Below are 19,305 nucleotides of genomic sequence, written 5' to 3'. Positions count from 1 at the left end.
CATTTGTATCATTGAAATCATCTGGACATGATAACGCTACCTGATGCCAATGTCTCGATGTAGATTTTTATTCAGGGAAGTACAGCAGATCTGTTTTCGCTGTCCCTTAAAACTCTGGTCATCTCATTTTCTCCTTCATCCCCCCATCTTGGCCACATTGAAGCTGCCTTGGCTACTGGCCCTGACTGTTCAGGGGTGGGAGAGTGGCAGCAGGTCACTGAGAGTCCTATGTGAGGAAAATTCACTGCATCTGGGGGGTAATTTCTGGAAATCTCTCCACTAAGCTAAGTCCTGTTTTAGAAAATGATACACTATACCCAAACCACATTCTTACTGGTGCAAACAAATGGGAGGAATGGGAGGAAACAATGGCTTGCTATGCCCTTCCTGTCACTTTGAAGGCATGTGGACAGATGACCTGGGGAGTGGAGAGGAATGGCCAGACTTGCACTGGGGCCTCCTGGGAGCACTTTGCTGCTGCTTTTGCAGCCAAATTCAGATCATTATTTAGTAACTCTACCGCTTCTCCCATCCCAACCCCTGCACCCCCACTATGCTCGGCAGAGCCGCTGTCTCAGGCCTTCAGAAGGTTGGAGAGTCAATGAGTGCACGGTGCGGGTGCTATGGAGTGGCTGAAAACGAGGCACTCCACAATGGAGAACACTGTTCATGTTCAGAGCAATTTTGTCGAAACTGAACAATTCTCTTTCAACAGCAAGCTTGAGATTGTACAAATAGCACTCAGGCAATCAGTCCCTAGTGGCTTTGGAGAATGGCGCCTCTCATAAAAATCTCAATTTGTCTTCCCTGTGGGCTAGCTAATACGTCTCCATCCCCATTAGGGATGCATTAGGTATAGAGAACTTTAACGCGTTCACATAAAAATCTCAATAAAATCTCTGCTGAGTCACTCCTGCGCTTCAGGAACACTCAAATGCGTTTTTGTTTCCCCCTTTCCTTTTCAAAAAGAAAGGAAGACGTTAACGTTCTTTCCATAGAGGGGTTCTTTAAGCTGTTGAGTCAAGAATATAATACGTACTTCGGAAAGGGGAACCGGAAGTACCAGCAGCATCCCAAACAGACCTCCGGCCTTGAGCCAGACCTGGCTTTCCTAATGTGCAGTCACGTGGGCTGCTCGCTCTTGATGTAAATCTTTCTTATGCACGCGTCACTGGTTTTCCTTGTGTCAAGAACCCAGCCTACCACGGATGGTAATTATATCACGTCCAATCATGCAGGATGATGACACACACATAGCAGCAAGCCACTGAGCATCCCAGCTAAGGTGAGAGCTCTTCTGCGAGGCCGGAGTTCAATTGGCACTTGGTTGCCTATAACAGAACCTACCACAGGTGGGGGCTTTCACAGAATATGAGTGTCTTGTATACAGTTTGCGAGGCTGTTGTTAGGCACCAAGTCGACTTCAACTCAGAGCAACCTCTTGTGGCAAAAGAACTGCCCCATTTTAAAGCCTTTATCATAAGCACTTACAAAAGAAAGCGAAACAAAAACCTCCCATGTTCCGGAGGATAAAATGACTTTTCCCTTAAATGGTTCATACCCATTGTTGTTTTTCTCAGGACGTTGATGGAAATCCCCACAGTGTAACAGCCTTCTCCCCGCTTCCTCCTGGTTTCCTGCTTCCATTCATCCTTCATGCCTACCTCTTCCTGCCTTCTCAGATGTCTCCCTGGGCAAATGCTCATAGGGTGTTCCAGGCTACCATCTTCAGAGAAACAAAGACTAGGTCTTCTCCCCGAGGAATGGGCAAATTCCGATTGCCAGCCTCACCCTCTGTCTGAGTAAATCCAGACATCTTACTGGATGATTCGGGAATGGCTCATTGGGACTCACTGACTACAGATGGACACTGGGATGTTGTAGCTCGGTGCCCACGGGGTCAATTCTGACTCACAGCGACACTGTCACAGAAGGAAACACCGGCTGGTCCTGTGCCAGCCTCACGATCGTTGTTAGTCTGGGTCTGTTATGTCAGTCCACCCATTGAGAGTCACTCTTTTTCACGTTACCAAGCACGAGGCCCTTCTCTGAGGGCTAGTCTCTCCGATAGCATGGCCAGAGTTGGTGGACGAAGTTCCGCCATCCTCGAGTCTAAGGAACGTTGTCTCTCCTTCTTCACTGGACTGGTCTAAGGCCCAACGGCCCAATCGGCAACAGATCATGCGCATGGTGCAGGCACAGGCAGCATTTTGCTCCATTCATGCACACGGAGGCCACGAGTTGGGGCCAATGACCATGCAGCTATTACATGTGGCCTCTGTGGATCAATACCACTTGCCCTGGAGGGCCCCAGGGGCATGGCATGGAGAAAGGGAAGTTTTTCTCCAAAGCAGCTGACACTGACGTGCAAACTTGAGGCCTCCCATGAAGGCACGGCAGGGCACCCTGAGCACATGAAGACTGGCTTCTGCTAGAAATGCCATCTATGTCCAGGAACAAGGGCAAGCCCAGCAGGGATACCTTACTCCAGCCTATGGGCCACTCTTTGAGGCAGGCACCGGGCAGATGACAGTGAAACCTACTACACCAAACCCGGGGCCATCAGGTGGATTCTGACCCAGAGTGACCCTCCAGGACAGAGTAGAATGGCCCCACAGGGTTTCCTGGGCCATGTCTCTGTGGAAGCAGACTGCCACCCCTCTCTCCTCCCACTGAGCAGCTGATGGGTTTGGTCTACAGGCCTTTCATGCTTCGTAGTTGAGTGCTTTAACCACTGCATCAGCAGGGCTCCTGGGACTACGGGAGGGACTTGCTGGGGTAAAGTGATATTCCAGTGCTCGTATGTTTCCATAAGCATGGACATACCGCACTTTTCCTTACAAAGCACTCTTAGCTTATCATTGCTGCCTAACCACATCCTTGGAGGAAGCAGGCATAGCTCACTGAAGTGGGAGTGAGATCCCAAGAGACCCAAGAACTTGACCAGAGCCCCGTGGCACCTGTGAAGTTGCACCCACACTCCTCTGACTGCTGACGGGGCTGAACAAGCAGCAGCCGCGTCTTTCTGGAGACTGGCCTGGCCAGGTCCGGGTGCCTTCGTTCTAACCCGGCAGCGTTGAGCAGTTGTGCAGAAGATGCTCATGGAGCTGAAGCTATGTACTATGTGCCTAGTTACAGTAGTGGGCACAGGCTGGACCACTAACCACAAGGTCAGTAGTTTGAAACCACTAAATGCTCTGCGGGAGAAAGATGAGACTTTCTGTTCCACAAGGATAGTTCTATGCCATCCTAGTGGCTCATTGTGAATTGCAGTCGATGTTGACGGCAGTGAGCTTGGTTTTGGACTTGTGATGGGTTACAGATTGGGCTGCTAACCACACAGTCAGCAGTTTAAAGCCACTAATTGCCTCCTGGGAGAAGAAGAGGCTTTCTCCTCCCGTTAAGATTTAGTCTCAGAAGCCCACAGGGGCACTTCTGCCCTGTCCAACAGAGTCGCTTTGCGATGGAAAGGACACAATGGCAGTGAGTTTGATTTTATATGCCTATTTAGGGAGAAAATTTGCCAAGCCCTGCTCTAAGCCTTTATTTGCCTCGCTCTTTTCTCCACTGGACTGGTCATCGGCTGCCTCTCTCCCTCTCCCACCAACTCCACAAAGGCACAGACCCTACAACAGAGCCTGGCACAAAGTAGGAGCAATGTAAGTATGTGGATAAATGCATTTGAAACATCCAGATTTAGGACAATGGAGCAAGCATCTTGTTCTTTACAAAACCACACCTGTTGCCATCAGCTCGATTCAGATGCAGGGCGATCTTGTTATTTGAGGAATCCTGAATGACCACTGTCCCCCTGTCCCGGACGGACAAGCTAAGGTTCGCAAAGACCCAAGAGAGGGGATGAAGTACTGACACTCGTCCGTCAGCCCTCCCAGCTTGGAGACAGAGAAAGGCGCTCCAGCAATGACAGGCTTGGAAAAAGAAACAACGCCTTATTTTATTTTAATGAATTCCGCAATTTAAAAAAGCTGACTTGACCCTCTTACAGGGGAGAGGTAAAGCTGTCCCAGTTATCAAAAAACTCGAATCTTCTTTTCTTGGGCGGACTGGCGGTGGGTGTGCTCTGGTCCTGGGGTTCCCCCGCGTCCTGGCTGCCGGAAGCACTTCCTGGGTCAAAGGTCTCCAGGGCCTCCAGGAGCTCCAGGTCGCTTCCATCGTCCTCGAAGGACCTCTGAAACAGGTCGTAGATCGTCCGCTGCGCAGGGTCCTTCACCAGACAAAGAAAAGGAAGAAGAAAGATCAAGCCGGGCCTCCACGGTCAGGGTCTTTCAGGTCTGCAGGGCCCTGAGGCCAGCTGTGTCCCTCCAGGCAGCCAGGCTACTTTAGTCTGGCGGCTTTTAGCGACCAGCCCAACATGCACCAGCGCGACAATCCCCCCTCGGGCACCGATTCCAGTCTGCAACTTGTGCGCCTGCTCTCTCCCCTTTCCGATCATCCCTCCTCCATTGGCGCCAGCTCGCTGCCCCCAAAAGTTGCTCTGTTAGCCTTCCGAGTAGCTGCTGGCAGTCTGGTCCCTAGAAGATGGCTCTTCATCTATTTATTATTACTTAAGATGGCTCTTTATGAGATCACAAGGTGCACGGCCGGTCGACGCCCTGACTTCTCCCCTTCTCCCTGGGCTAAGGGAACAAGAACTGGCAATGCGTAGCAAGGAAGAATGTGATCAGATCGGCACACGTTAGATGGAAATGCCTCCTGGCTCCTAACTTTCCAAATGGCTATTTCAATACTGACATACATAGTTCCTACGATCTCACTTCCCCCAGAGCCTTTCTCCAACAAGGGGTTAAACTATAATTGACCCCACTTTGTAGGTTGGGCTATGGTTTACACCTGAGAAACAGAATGGCTAATTAAAAAAATATTTATGTATGTATGTATATATACATACACAGCACAATGAGAAATTCAACGCCTGTTGTGGCAGCTGGATTTTATGTCAACTTGATGGTACTGTTGGGGAGGTGGGGGCGGGTAGCCTGGAGAGGCCTTCTTGGGGGTGTAACCTTTTTATAAGGGAGACGCTGGGAACTTCTCCCTCCCTCCCTCTCCGGCCCTTTGTCTACCTACCTCCTTGCTGGGGCTCTGTGTCTGCCTCCAGGCAACCTCATCGGCCTGCTGCTACCCGAGCCTGAAAATGGCCCCGGCTAGCATGGGACCCCTAGACTTGGGTTGGGCTGGGATGCCTTCTTGATATAAATTCATTTCTTGATACGAAGCTCTTTTTATATCTATCCGTGTCCACTTGTTTGGTTTCTCTACACAAGCCAGGCTGGACTGACTCGTGCTTACTCCTGACCACCTTAACGTTTCAGGGGAGCTAATCGGCCTACCCACTGCAGCGGTGCATGGCTGACGGCTGGTATAGTGTTGAAACCATGTCCCATAATTCTACCCAAGATACAAGATGGGCTCATCTTCACCCCTCTCCTGAGCACTCCTAAACCTAGCTTCCCAACCCTGACCACCCCCACCTTGTGGTAAACTTCCAGCATCTCCACTGACAGCCCACAACTCCCTATAACTAAAGTCGCCCGCAGCCAAACCCTCTCCCCCCACACTCCCACCCCCCAAGCCAGGCTCCTCGTACAGGCCCGCTGATTTGACCAGTGTGGCAGCCTCCTGAGAGTCTCCTGGGCTTAAATGACTGAGGCATCCCGACTACATCCCACACATCAAACTGCACCGAGTTCCTACCTGCCACGGGTTCAGCCTATACATCACATCACCTCCTTGATGGGGGCCACGGCACCTGGATCAAGCAGCAATAACCAAAAACCCACTGCTTTTGACTTTGCTGCTTACGGTTTCTGAGACAATAAAACTTTATAGGAGCAGACAGTCTCGTCCTTCTTCCTCAGAGCGGTTGATGGATTTGAACCACCAACCTCGCAATTAACAGCCCACTGTCTAGCCCACAGTGCCATCAGGGCTCTCAGTTTGCAGTAGTTGAATGTGACTTGCCACTGTTGGCCTCTTCCCACCACAAACAGCTGGCAGGTCTTTGGTCGACAAGAGGGTTTCTCCACTCTGCCCCTTAGCACGATGTCCTCTGTCCTGTCATCAGGCTCCATGTCTACCTCGGAATCCTGGTAACACAGTGGCTAAAGCACTCAGCTGCCAACCGATAAGTAAGCAGTTTGAACCTACCAGCCGCTTGATGGGGGGAATGTGGCTGCCTGCTTCTGTACAGATGTCAACCTTGGGAACCCTGTGGGGCAGCTCTACTCTGCTCCACGGGTCACGAGGAGTTAGAAGACACCCGACAGCATGCGTGTGCTGTCTGCTTCTTCAACCAGGCGCGTCTTCCTGACTTTTCAGAGCCTGTTGTTGTGGCTAGGATTGATTCTGGCTCGGAGACCATGAAGGCCAAGGAACTGTCCCATGGGGGTTTCCTAGATGGTGATTTTTATAAGAGTAAATACATAGGCTCCCCCCGCCCCCAGGATTCCTGCTGGGTGGGTTTGAACTAGCGACCTTGTGGCCAGCAGCCCAACATGCAGCCCACTACTCCACCAAGGTTTCCTTTCCAAGAAGGTCACGACTTTCTAACTACTGCTTCATAGAATCGCTCCACACCGTGAAGGGAACTCCGGGAAAACTGATCCTGGCATACATCATGCAAGGAGTGCAGATGATTCACTTAGGCCCTGCCGTCCCTCATGGTATTGGTAGCAAAGGTCAAGGCCACCCCCACCCCCCCAGCCAGGAGCATCCTCCTCAGGTTCCCTCTGAACAATGCCAAGGAAAAGCTGCCCCACCAGGCAGTCTGTTCCAGAGGGAAGCAGTGCAGCCGACTGCGGGGACAGCCACACTGATGGCTGGCTGACAGACAGCAAGCTGCAAGATGAGATGAGAATTCCATTTCCCCTCAGAAGACAGGTGGTCTTATTTGACACCGCAGCCTTTACTTTTGATCCCTATGTTCTTCTTCTGAAAGCTGATAAATGCTCAGCCCTCTTTTAATTAAAATAAACTAAACTGATGTGGCTCTTAAGCAAAATAAATATTCACGAGCTGCATTCATATGACATGGCGCTTGTCCTCGAAGCAGAAACTTCACTAATTCAGAGTAACTAGGGGACAGGGCCAACACGGATATGCCTTCAGTGAGCACCCTTTAAAAAGCAGGCTCTTGTTCTCTCGAGGACAGAGATGAACATGGGGGTGGAACCAGATCTACCAGTCAGCTGAAGGAGGCTTCTTTGGGAAGCTTGAAAAGAAGAATCCTTTAAACTCGGCTCATACATAGCTGTACCTCAAGGGATAATAACGTAGACTGACATTTTACAGTGAGGATCCATCAAGCCTGATTTACCCCGTGACCGCCTCAGGAAGGGCAGGTTTTCTGTGCTGATGTAAATGACTGACACACCCAGTCCCCAGGCTCTGCAGTCTCACAGTCACCTGCAAGGTCTTGTTGGCTTCATTCATGGCCAGACCCTTATTCACTCCCTGAAGACTACCCTTTTGGGTGCAGCTCAGAGCTCAGGCCAACCAATAGAATTAAGACACTTCCCTTAACCCCCTGTCTTCCCCCAGCCGGCAGTGCCTCTGGTCCACCACCGGAGCTGGAAAAAGGCTGGGAGGCCCTTGCTCTTCATCACATCGCTTGAACCCCAGGGAGGAAAAGACTGTGGCTGGCGTGCTGAGGCACAGGCTGGCCTGGAGGGTGCGGGCGGTCCTCTCCACAGGACACAGAGGCCTGCCTCCCGGCACCTCCACCAGCCTGCCAGCCTCACACTCGGCCTAGGAATAGGAGGCTGCTGTCCCAGGAGGACTGTCCAGCTGAGTCTGGACGCCTGCTCCCAGGAGCTGGCGTTCCACAACTATGGAACTATGCGCACGTCTTGATCCTTGCTCTGCTCTGTGTCAGTTTTAAAACCCAAACCAAACCACATCAAACCCCAAAGTAGCTTCTCTGGAGTGAGAGCTTTTATGGAGTCAGAAAACTCCACAACTCCAGTAGAGTCTCAACTCTGGCTCATCGCGCCCCCGTGTGTGTCCGGGCTGAACTGCAAGCCACCGAGATTCTAATTTAGGGCTGTTTTTTCAGCAGAAGGTGGCCAGGCCTTTCTCCCAAGGCACCTTAGACAGACTCACACCTTCAGCCCTTCAATTTGTAGCCCATGCATTAACTCTTTGAGTCCACCCAGAGCTTAATCTCAGTTTACCTCTCTATAAAATGGAAAGACCGAAACAAAGTAACACCACAGAGGGGTTAAAATGGTACCTAAAAGCAACACCCTACTTGGAGCACTCCGCATTCAGTGCTGCGGCCGCATCTCTGTGGAAATCCTCCTGCTGGGTGCTGCTGGGATGGCAGCAATGGGGGAGTGGACACCACCACTCCACACACCGAGATGCCTGCCGGGCTGGACAAAGCAGGGCAGCTGGCCTGTAACACTCCACTCCGGAGCTGGGGGAGGTCCTGGGACTAGAGTCCCATCTTCCCACGTGGAACTCAAGGGTTTGGTAGACCAGGGTCCCACCCCCACACTGTGGCAAGCGCATCACACGCCAGTGTTACCTTGTAGAAGTAATCGGTGGTTTCTGCTATGTCGGAGAAACTGGTCTCGGACAGGCCGGCCTCACTCAGAACGTTGATCTTCTCCTGTATCAGGGGCCTGGCGGGGAGAACGAGCGGTGTGAAGAGTCACTGTTCCCCGTCTTGGCATTCCCAGGCGGCCCGGAGATGTCAGCCCCTCCCAGCTGTTAGGACTCCCATCGTCACCAGGCTCAAAAATCTTTCATGTGGGAGGTGTGCAGGAAGCCAACTCGTCCTCATGGCAGTGTGATCTGCCCAGTGTGGGCGCCACCACTGACACGGGAGGCGTGGGGGCGACTCACAGCCTCGCCACGGTCAGAAGCCTCAGTTGGATGGCAGGGAATGCAGACGGAGTGGGGGGTGGGAAAGAGTGCGACAGCCCAGGAACCTCCTATCGCAGAGGGGAAAAATGGGACTTGGGAGGGGATTTTGGGAAATGCTTGCTGAGATGACAGGCATGAACCCCCAGGGTCGGATATTTGGCCCCAGCTCTGCTCATGGCCCAAATGGGCTGGGTGGGCTGCGTGCTCAGACCCACACATCTTCCCAGGGAGAAAAGGAGCGTGTCGGTCAGCCTGTACAAGGACCCTCAGGGCCAAGGGCAGTGTTCCACAAGCAGGACCCCCGTCAGGCCCCCTACCCTCACTCCCACAAGTCTTCCTTCCACGCAGGCCCCCAGTGAAGGTTGGTGAAGCAGCCACACATGGCTGTGGTGAGGTGGGGGCCTTGCTGAGGGGACTTCTCGTGGCCCCCGGTGAGCTCAGCAGAAGCGTGTAGCGAGCAAAGGCAAGACGTCTTCAGGGTCACCCTCTGCTGGATCCCTGCCCACCCACCCCCTGCCCCTGGCCCCCCAGGCCATACCAAAGGTAGTCATCTGCCGTGCCTTTGGCCACGAGATAGTGAATGCCCACGGAGCTTGTCTGTCCAATGCGGTGCACCCGGTCCTCGGCCTGGATCAGCACCTGTGAGTCCCGGGAGCAGAGGCATGTCGGTGAAGGCCTGAGCCAGCTCCAACCTCCCACGACCCCTTCTCAAAGCGGCTCATTGCCACACCAAGTCATCTGCCATTGTAACAAATTTGAGAGCCCCACGAGTCCCGGCCTGGGGCAATAGGGTCAGGAGCCAGGCAATGTGAGTGGGTTTTGTGCCCTGGGCGCTGCGCTAGGGGTGCCACGCGGGCAAGTGGAGGCCCCATCAGGCCATAGGGAGGGCAGGCGAGGGAAAGCCTGCACACTGGGAAATGAAACACCAGCCAGCTTCCAGATCCAAACAAAACAAAGCACCCTGGAGGGGCCACAGACAACAGAGGGTAAAAAGAAAACCCACCCGCCATGGAGCAGAGCCCACTCTTTAGGAAGGCTAGTACCAGGCCTTTCTTCTGTGTCACCTTTGGATGGATTCCCATCTCCTACCTATCAGTGAGCAGGGAGGGTGGTTTTCTGCATGCGGTGCTAAGTCTCATGATAGAGAAGCGCAGCCAACCAGCATGGCTTCTGCTGAAGGGAGCCTCACAGCCTCCAAGTCCACCTCTGCTACAGCACCCACGGGTGCGTACCCCATGAAAGCACAGCCTGTCAGGGCACTAGAGGGGAGCGCCTGCTTTCTGAGCTCCAGTGGACACCTCCTGTCTCCTGTCAGCACCCTCAGGCCCCAGGACACAATGGTAATGCCTGGGGACACCTCCCCCACCCCCCAGTCCTCCTGTCCACTGAAGCAGCTCCTTGGTTGCTGGAGTTTCTGAGGCCTGGGGGGCAGCCATAACTGCTCCCCTAAGGGATAGCCATGGGGTCCTGGGCTCACCACTCAGCTCACTGGGCCTCAGCTTCCTCACACCCTGAGAGAGTCTCAGCTTCTTCTAAAACAGGCTTTTCCTATAACTAAATGGCGTCCGTCATCCCACTATCTAGCAGGTCACTGGGAAGACCCATTGACTAGCCTGTAGACGTGCCGGTGCGTAAATCAAGCCAGGCCGGCTGGGTGGGGTGCGTGGGCTCGCGCTCGAGGCTTACAGGGCCGGAGCGAGGGAAGGGAAGCCGCTGGACCCCCATCTTCCCACTGAAAGCCGTGTCCTTTCACCCGGGTGCGCGCCCCTTACCCCTGGGTTCCAGAACAGCTCGGCGAACACCACCAGGTCGGCCGAGGAGAAGGTGAGGCCCATGTTGGCCGCGGTGATGGACAGCACGGCCACGGCGTGCCTCTCGGACAGCTGGAAGTGCTGACACAGCTGCTCGCGGTCCGCGGAGGAGGTGGCGCCGTCGATGCGGATGTGCTGCACGTGCTGCGCGACCAGGGGACAAAACCCGGTTGGAGGGGCTGCGGCCGGGAGTCCCCCTCCAAACGGGGCAGCACCTAGGTCCCCTGGGGCCCAGCTCCGCCAGCTGCCTTTCCAGCGCCGCTCAGGCCTTGATAATTAAAATGTGTGCGAAGGTCGCTGCACTTGCCCGGGGAAGCCTCAGCGACGGCCGCGTGCTCGCCAGGCTCCCCGGCGGATCACCCTGCTCAATCCTAGGACCCGGTGGACACCGGCCGACCCACACGTAAGCCGGGTGCTGTTGTGTGTCACAGAGGCGATTGGGGCTCATCGTGGTCCCAGAGGGTTTTCTAGCCTGCATTCTTTACGGGAGTAAGTGCTCCCCGGGGTGGTTACCGGGACTCCTTTATCCCAGGTTTCCTGGTGCGGGCGTGTGCGCACGCGCGAATTCCATTTCCATCCCCCACAGAAGCTTTCAAAGGATCCTGGGGGCCCAGAGGTTAGGCGCTGGCTACTCAGTTCGAAATCATCAGCTGCTCCTCTGGAGAAAGACAAGCTTTGCTACTCCCATAAAGAGCTAGTCTGGGAAACCCTCACAGGGCCGGTTCTACCCTGTCCTATCTAGGGTCGCTATGGGTCGGAATCCACTCGAATGCAGGAGCGAGTGCCTGAGGTTTCCACGTCTCTATCCCACGCCACAGGAACCCCGTGAGGTCCCTCTATGACCACGCCCACCTCCCAGCTCCTCCTCCACCCCACCCCCACTGCAGGCCCGCCAACCCCGAACCTGTTCCCATCCTACAGGACACCGCACCAAACTCACTGCCAGCAAATTCGGGGCTACTCAGGGTGGCCCTACTGGGACGAGTGGCACTGCCCCTGCGGGTGTCCGAGACTGTCACGCTTTAAGAGTCGAAAGCCTTGTCTTTCTCCCGTGGGGCAGGTGGTGGTCTCGAACTGCTGTCCTTATGGTTAGCAGCCCAATGTATAACCACCACCACACCTGGGCTCCCTCTAAAGTTTTACAGAAACAGAATCATATAATACGTATGCTTCTGGAAAACTGGCTTTTTCCATTCTGGAAAATCTCCTGGAGATTCATCCAGGTTGTAAAACTATCAAGCAATTCCAAGGTCACTATGAGTTGGAACCCAATGTCACCTAAATGCCACAATCACTGTCAGATAATACTACCAACCACAAGCTCAGAGGTTCAAACCTTCCAGCGACTCTGAGGGTAGAAGATGAGGCTGCCTGCTTCCAGAAAGATTTACGGCCCCAGGAACCCTTCCCAGAGCCTCTGTGAGTTGGAATCCACTCAATGGCGGCGGGCGGTGATCACCACGCTGCTTTCTCAGAAGTCCTGTCTGAGCAAGTCTGGCCCCCTGTGCCTTTCTCAGCAGCCAACACCACACCTCTCAAAGCCCTCTGCAAATCTGACAGGCTTTTATTAAAAAACAGGATCTTATTTTGTTCCCTTCACTTGCATAAGACTGGAGCTGAGTATTTTTTCCTATCTGGCTGACTGCTGGCGTTATTTCTGTGATGAACGACCTCTTCACCCACTCTGCTCATTTCCCCCAGGTAGGGAAGGCTATTGTTTCCATGTCCCACAGTCTGCTGCTAACAGGCGTGCCAGGTTATTTCCTTCAGCGCCTTTTCATGTGTCTGTTCCTGTGTATTTTTAGATGCCTTTCATTCTTCTGATGAAAAAATAAGACATCCTCTTTATGAAAATATCGAGAGATAAACAAGGTGATGAGAATGGCTTAGGCAGAACACTGTTCATGCTCTGGGTACATGTGACTCCGACGGTTTTCCATGTGTCACCCTTGTAGAAGATCATGCATGTAGCTTTTAAAAAAATGTACTGGGGCAGTTTTCCAGACCAGTACAAAGGGACTTTAGAAAGTTCATGGAAAAATGGAGCGAAACGATAATGGAAGTTTTCCATGAACTTTTTGAAGCCTCCCCTACGTATACCCAACCATATACCAGGAACTTCAATTTTAGCTTTTCCTCCAGCACTTACTTAAAGGGTGTAAAGAGCCCTTTCATCTACATTAACACCTATTATGGCTGAATGAAGTATAATTTATCTAACCATACACCAACTGGTGGATATTTGATTCTTAACTATTCAATATCACAAATAAGAGCATAACTAATCTTCCTGTACATAACATCTGTCGGCCCAGGGCCCTGATTTCTAGTGGAAGCCTAGAAAATGAGCGTGCACAGTAAGATGCTGCCGAACTGCCCCACCCGCAAAACTGTACCATATGTTCACGAGTACATTGATGTGAGCACCGTGCAAGTGTGAGACAGCTGGGTCTGCGCTTTCAGGTCGCAGGCATTGGCTCCTCCCCCTGACCTTGCCCTCAGTGTGTTGAAAGTCATTCTCCTGCCAGCAACCAACAGGCTCGTCTATAATTCCTCCTAGCATTTCAGACGCAAGGATCTCTGCTTTCTCTGGAATTCAAGATCAGAAGTAGTGTAGTTTTAAGTTTTTCTCCCAATTACTTCAGCCAATGAGCCCACTCCAGACTGGCATGGTTCAGTGTCCATTACGGATGCTTTGTGACAGATGCTAACGTCTGCAGGGATGAGTCCTCAGAAACAGTTCTGTTCCAAAGTTGAGGATGCTAGCTCCTGCGCGCAGCGTTTGCGGCTCCTTCTGGAATAAGAACGCCCTCTTTAAAAATCCAATTGGAATGCTAATAAGAAGTGAACTGACCCTACAAGTTAATTTGGGAGGCCTGACGTTTTCTCTACTTCTCAGCCTTTCGCAGAGGAGAATGGCATATGTCTCTTCTTTTTGGTTCACTCCTCACGAGCTCACTCCTTGAGGGGAATCGTGTTAGTACTTTGTGCTGTTTTGGTGTCTCAGTGAACTTGACACCCCCCCCCCCACGGCATCTACTAACTTGTGGTTGTCAGCACATAACAGTGTATTACATTTTTGTGTATTTATTTGGAATCCAGGCACCTTCTTGAACATTTAACACTTTCAATGGTTTTTCAATGAATTGTCTTGGGTTTCTTAAAAAGGAGAGCTACCAATCGATTGCTAAAGACTAAACAAGCAAATGTGCATAAACAAATGTGAAGAAAGCTGATGGGGCCCGGCTAGCAAAATATAGGGCATCGGGGGTCTTAAAGGCTTGAAGTTAAACAAACGGCCATCTAGCAGAGAAGGAACAAGCCCACATGGAAGAAGCACACCACCCTGTGTGATCATGGGGTGCACATGGGATCAGGTAACAGGCACCAGAAGCCCCAAAGCAAACAAACAAACAAAACCCATATTGTTGAGAACAAGGGGGGTTGGAACAAAGACCCCAAACCCATCTGTAGACAATGGGACATCCCTTCACAGAACGGTCACAAGGAGGGGATGAGTCAACGAGGGTGCAGTATAGCACCGATGAAACACACAATATTCCTCTGGTTCCCTGAGGCTCCCTCACCTCCCCAGTCCTGCCTTTCACTGCAGGTTAGACCAGAGCATGTGCACAGGTATAGATAAGACATAAGAGCTCACGATACATGGAATCTAGGAACAGGAATGGGAGTAGTGATACCAGGAGGGTAGGAGCAAGGTGGGGAGTAGAGGGGCGGAAGGGGGAACCAATTGCAATGATCGAAACATAACCACCACCACCCCGCCAGGGGGCGAACAACAGAAACTGTGGGGGAAGGGAAACAGCAGGCAGTGTAAGATATGAAGGTAATAATTTATAATTTATCAAGGGGTCATGAGGGTGGGAAAAAAGAGGGGCTAACACCAAGAGCTCAAATAGAAAGTAAATGTTTCTAAAATAATGATGGCAACATATGTACAAATAAGTTTGATACAATTGTTCTAGGAGCTGTAAGAGTCCCCAATAAAATGATCTTTTAATTTTAAAAAAAAGAGTGCTACCTCTGGATTTTTGTGTGTGTAGGGCTTACAGCTTTTAAGTCTACTTGCTGGCTTCCTGTATCGCATCATACAGAACACTCAACCCCAGGTAGTTTGAAGATTAAAGAGCTAATATTTTCAGAAGGAAAACGGGATGGAAAGATTGCCTAAAGCAGTCATACAAGGCACGAATCACAGACAACATAAAAGATACACAGCTCACTGGCAGCCAGGGGAAATTAAATTAAAATATGGATGAGAGAACAGTTCTTGTCACCGGATGGTCAAAACAAGTGTGGCAATACCAACTACTGATGGACAGACAGAAGCCCTAGCTGTTGTTGGTGGGTGAGTTAGTTAATTGTGCCAACCTGGCCGATAATCACATGTGGGGCTAATTGAAAGGCGGAGGGATACATGGGTAGTGAGCCTCGCCTTTCTAGTTCTCCGGTCTCTTGCTTTGTGATGGTCACACCAGGGTGCGGCTGCCTTAGCAGTTCCCTGCTTCAGCTTGCAAGATTGACTTCCTACAAGACATCTCCAAGGAGAAGCCACATGGACCTATCCCGATGCAGCCCTGGGTGCTGGAGCAGCCGTGTGGAGACCCCTGCTAGTGCTGAGATGCTTATTCGTTCACTGACTCAGCTTTCCTCCTGCAGTCGGCATCATTGCCTCTGTTTTGTGAGGTGGAGGACTTTGTGGACTGGTGTTGGTTTAATGGGTTAATGTTGGACTTGTGGGCTTGGGCAGCATTGGGTTGGAATGTTTTCGTGATGCACATTTTCTTTACATAAAACTCTCTCTTATACATGAGTTGCTGTGGATTTGTTTCTCCAAAGTACCCAGACTAATACAGTGGGATTATGGTTTTAAACCACCACCTTGGAGAGCAATTTGTTAAGACCTAGTATTTGATAAGACGTGACTATGAACCTCTCCAGTAACTGGGCAAGGCCATGCTTGGAGATGTCTGTGCGCGCGTGCGTGCGTGCGTGTACGTGTGTGTGTTGAATAAGCTGTCTTCTTTACTGCTTTGCTGGGAACTGCCCTCAGCCTGCTGAGAGGGCACACACTCAGGATGGAAGCATTCTGAATTTCAAAGGGAACTTACCTTCCTTTCCAGCTCATTCGTAATTGCATCCAAAACCACTTTATGGTGTGCAAACACTAGAAACTTCTCTTTGCCGCTTTCCAGCAAGTCCAGGATATACTCGCTGCAATCGACAAAGACAGTAAGATAATGTAAACGCGCATTCTCATCGGAACACACAGCCATCAAGTCAATTCTGACTCATAGCAACCCTATAGCACACTAGATCTGTCCTTGTGAATTCCTGAAGCTGTCAATCTTGATGGGTGCTCATCTTTCTCCTGAGAAGTGGCTGGTGGGTTTGAACCACTGACTTTGAAGTTCACAGCCCAACTTGTAAGCTATGATGCCACCAGGGCTCTTAGACACAGTCATCCGTTTGCTGTGAACGACTGAAAGAGGACTGTGTCTGTAGTAGACAGCCTCAGGGTGCCTGCCCTCCAGCCGCTCACTCCCTCCTCTGGGAGCTGAGTTCTCCCCTCCCCTCATAGCAGGCCATGTCAATAGAAGAAGTGAAATTAGGAGCCCCGGGGCCACCACCTTCTGCTACATGAGTAGAGGCAAAGGGATTTCTTTCTTTTAAGCTTGTTAGGCAATTCACATATACAAATAAAGTGAAGTATCCTTATATTGTGTGTGTATCTGGTAACTTACTACAACACGACTGGGCCATAGAAGATAGTCAATAGTTTTCACCTCTGTTGTCATTACTTTAATGTGTGTTTTAACAAATTGTAGGGTCTGCTGCAGATTTAAAAACTCCGAAGCAGGTAGGTGGTGGGGAGCGCTGGTGGTGAAGAGGTTATGAGTTGGGCTGCTTAGCCTCAAGGTCAGCAGTTCGAAACCAGACACTCTGAAGGAGAATGAGGCTTTCTACTCCCATAAAGACTTAGTGTCTCGACAACTCCCAGGGGAGCCATTATGAATGAGTCAGAAATGACTGGATGGCAATGAGTTTGGTTTTTTGGAAGCAGGGGGTTATGGGAGGTTTGACAGTAAACACATTTCTGGAAGCTGAATGTTGGGACATATGTAATACGAGGCCTTCAGGGAATGCCTGGTGTTCAGGAAAAACTGCTTCCTGTCCACGTCACACCTCAAATGGGCCAATGGGCTAGTCAGTGGTGACTGCTTTTTTTTTCTTCCTGAGCTAAAGGAATACAAACGGAAAGATCTCGCTCAACTTGTCTTCATTCTCCTTTGAATGAACCACCCCCCTCCAACCACGGCTTTCTCCATCGCCTTGCCAGGATGCTTGGCCCCAGCCCTGGGGGGTTATAGGACTGAGAGTCACCCAGTTAGCACACCCTCTCAAGTTTCCCCAAGGTAAGCGCCCTGCGGAGGGTCCTAATCCTACAGGAGGGCGAAGCCAGGTCCAGGTACCTCTACAACAAGAGCAAGTAGACAGGTGAGCTCCCTGAAAAGACACGGTGCTCACTCAGCCCCATATTACAGGCAAGGCAGGTGGTGTCAGGTACGTGGACTGCCCTCCAAAACCTTAGCATTATTTGTAAGCAGTGCTTTGACCAGCCAGGGTACCCAAATAGAGTTCAATTTGTGAACTAATAGAATCTGCTTTAATTAGTCTGAGGGACATAAAATTTGTCATGACATCAGCAAGAAAGTTTACATTATCACAGCATCAAAAAGTCGTAAGGCCACAAAAGGAGTTGGCGGTGAATCATAAACTCCACGGGTCCCCATTGTCCCAGTGCTGCTCTGCCCTTTGAGCCTGGGCTGCTTCTGCTGCTTTACCACGCTTCACCCGGCCCCGCATCCCTAAGTGACTGGGCTGGAGAAATTGGCCAAAATAACCTTGGATTCTACATCCAAAGATGTTGAAGGATAAAAAGAAGAAATAACAAAAGAAAGGAAAGCTAGCAGAAGAAACTGGGAGATTTAAGATCCGCACTCTTAATTTTTATTAAATCCCAGGCAAACTCTTAGTGACTCTTAGATCCAGAGATGATATGGGATGTACTCAAGTTTCTAAAAAATGGGTCCAGGACACTTATTTGATTGTTTTTGAGTGGTGCAGGCAGTGAACGCACTTGGCTGCAAACCGAAAGGCTGGAAGTTCGAGCCCATATCGAGGCACCTGGGAAGACAGGCCTGGTGACCCACTGCTGAAAGCCTACTCCGGCACACGAGGGGTCGCTGTGGATCAATCGGCGTGGACTCCACAGCTACGGAATTTCTAAAACATCTCACAAGGATGCTGGAAATGCGAGCTTCATGAGCAGAGGCAAAGGTGTTTGGAAACTCCCAGGCACTGTACAGTGCTGGTGTCCCGAGAGAGGTGCGCTGGAGACCGGCATCGCGTAGGTCACACCCTGGCCGTCTGTGACTGCACAGCACCTGAGGAGCAGGTGCCTCGGCAGGCGCAGTGCAGACTAGTTTCCATGAGAGAAGTTTCCAGGCTGTACCAACCACAACTGGTCTTTAATAAACACAAATCCAAACTAAGCCCACTGCTGTGGGGCCCGGCAACCCTGGCGGAGAGAAGAGAACTGCTCTGGAGGGTGGCTTCCAAGGCCGTCAGTCTTTATGGACACAGACTGCCTCATCTCTCTCCCACAGAGTGGCCGGTCTGTTCACACCACCCACCTAACTGTGCCACTTCTCACAGGGTAACCAATGGGAAGGGCAGAGCCCAGAGGGAGAAGGAAAGATGGTACGGCCCAGCAGTGTCTCTGGGAGGAATCTTAGATTTGGATAACTGGGGCAGAGAGAGAGGCCAGCGGGGCGGTGAGACCTGGGGCAGGCTCTGGGTCTGTTCTGGTGTGCTCGCTCACCCCACACAAAATGCACGGTCATCGCAGCAGAATCACTTGCACCTGGCATGTTCCACAAGGAGAAAACTAAGCAAAATGCAGGTGGATGGAATCACCTGATACGGACATCTGAACACGAGTGAGCTGTTCCTCTTGAAAGGCAAGCGAGACTTGTATAAAGTTAGCGAATGACTCTAAGACTTGAACTGGTCACTTTAGGAGACAGCACGGAAAGAGGACAACATCTGAAGTGGCTGCGTGGCTGCCCCTTCCGCTCAGACTCCAAGAGAAGCCTTTCTGCTAAAGAACCGGCCCATTTTTTAATGTTTGCTTTGTATTTTCAAGGCATCTCTAATCTAATCTCACTGCGCAGGTTTCTTACACAGCAGGCTAAACCGCTCTGGCAGCTGAGATAATAGGTATCTGTTTTTCAAGCAGACAGAGAGAGAGAGAGAGAGAGAGAGAGAGGGGTCCACCCTGAGTGGCCACTTACATGACAGACGGGATTTTGGCCTCCGCCGTGCGGTGGAAGAAGAGAAGGAGAGCTTCTTTCTGCTGCTGCTTCTGTTAAAAGGGAAGTGGAGAGGTTGAAGCCCCCCGCCTGAGGACGCAGAGGTGAGCTGACTTCATCGTTGCTGAGAGGAGCTGTAAAAAGACCAGCCTATAGCTTCCAGACTCAGGACCCTGGCATCCTCCCAGAACCACAGGAAGGCTCCAAGG

At 51.4% G+C, this 19,305-nt stretch overlaps 1 protein-coding gene across 3 annotated transcripts in view; it reads right to left on the bottom strand.

Annotated features, from left to right (window-relative positions):
• Positions 1-3,935: 3,935 nt before the first annotated feature.
• Positions 3,936-19,305, bottom strand: part of SMARCAL1 (SWI/SNF related, matrix associated, actin dependent regulator of chromatin, subfamily a like 1) — a 60,615-nt gene continuing 45,245 nt past the window's right edge. For all 3 annotated transcript variants that reach the window (XM_004701595.2, XM_045295739.1, XM_045295732.1), the window contains 6 exons: positions 19,079-19,149; positions 15,833-15,935; positions 10,662-10,844; positions 9,428-9,528; positions 8,549-8,645; positions 3,936-4,225 (listed from right to left, as the gene is read on the bottom strand). In XM_004701595.2, the coding sequence (XP_004701652.1) occupies positions 4,001-4,225; positions 8,549-8,645; positions 9,428-9,528; positions 10,662-10,844; positions 15,833-15,935; positions 19,079-19,149 (780 nt within the window). In that variant the 3' untranslated portion in view covers positions 3,936-4,000. The remainder of the gene's footprint in view (positions 4,226-8,548; positions 8,646-9,427; positions 9,529-10,661; positions 10,845-15,832; positions 15,936-19,078; positions 19,150-19,305) is intronic.

The sequence above is a fragment of the Echinops telfairi genome, unplaced genomic scaffold (assembly GCF_000313985.2).
Source record: "Echinops telfairi isolate 266 unplaced genomic scaffold, ASM31398v2 ScPeMD7_3;HRSCAF=10, whole genome shotgun sequence".
Taxonomy (NCBI): Eukaryota; Metazoa; Chordata; class Mammalia; order Afrosoricida; family Tenrecidae; genus Echinops; species Echinops telfairi.
Note: the sequence above shows the minus strand (reverse complement) of the source record. Positions and strands in the feature narration are given on the sequence as shown.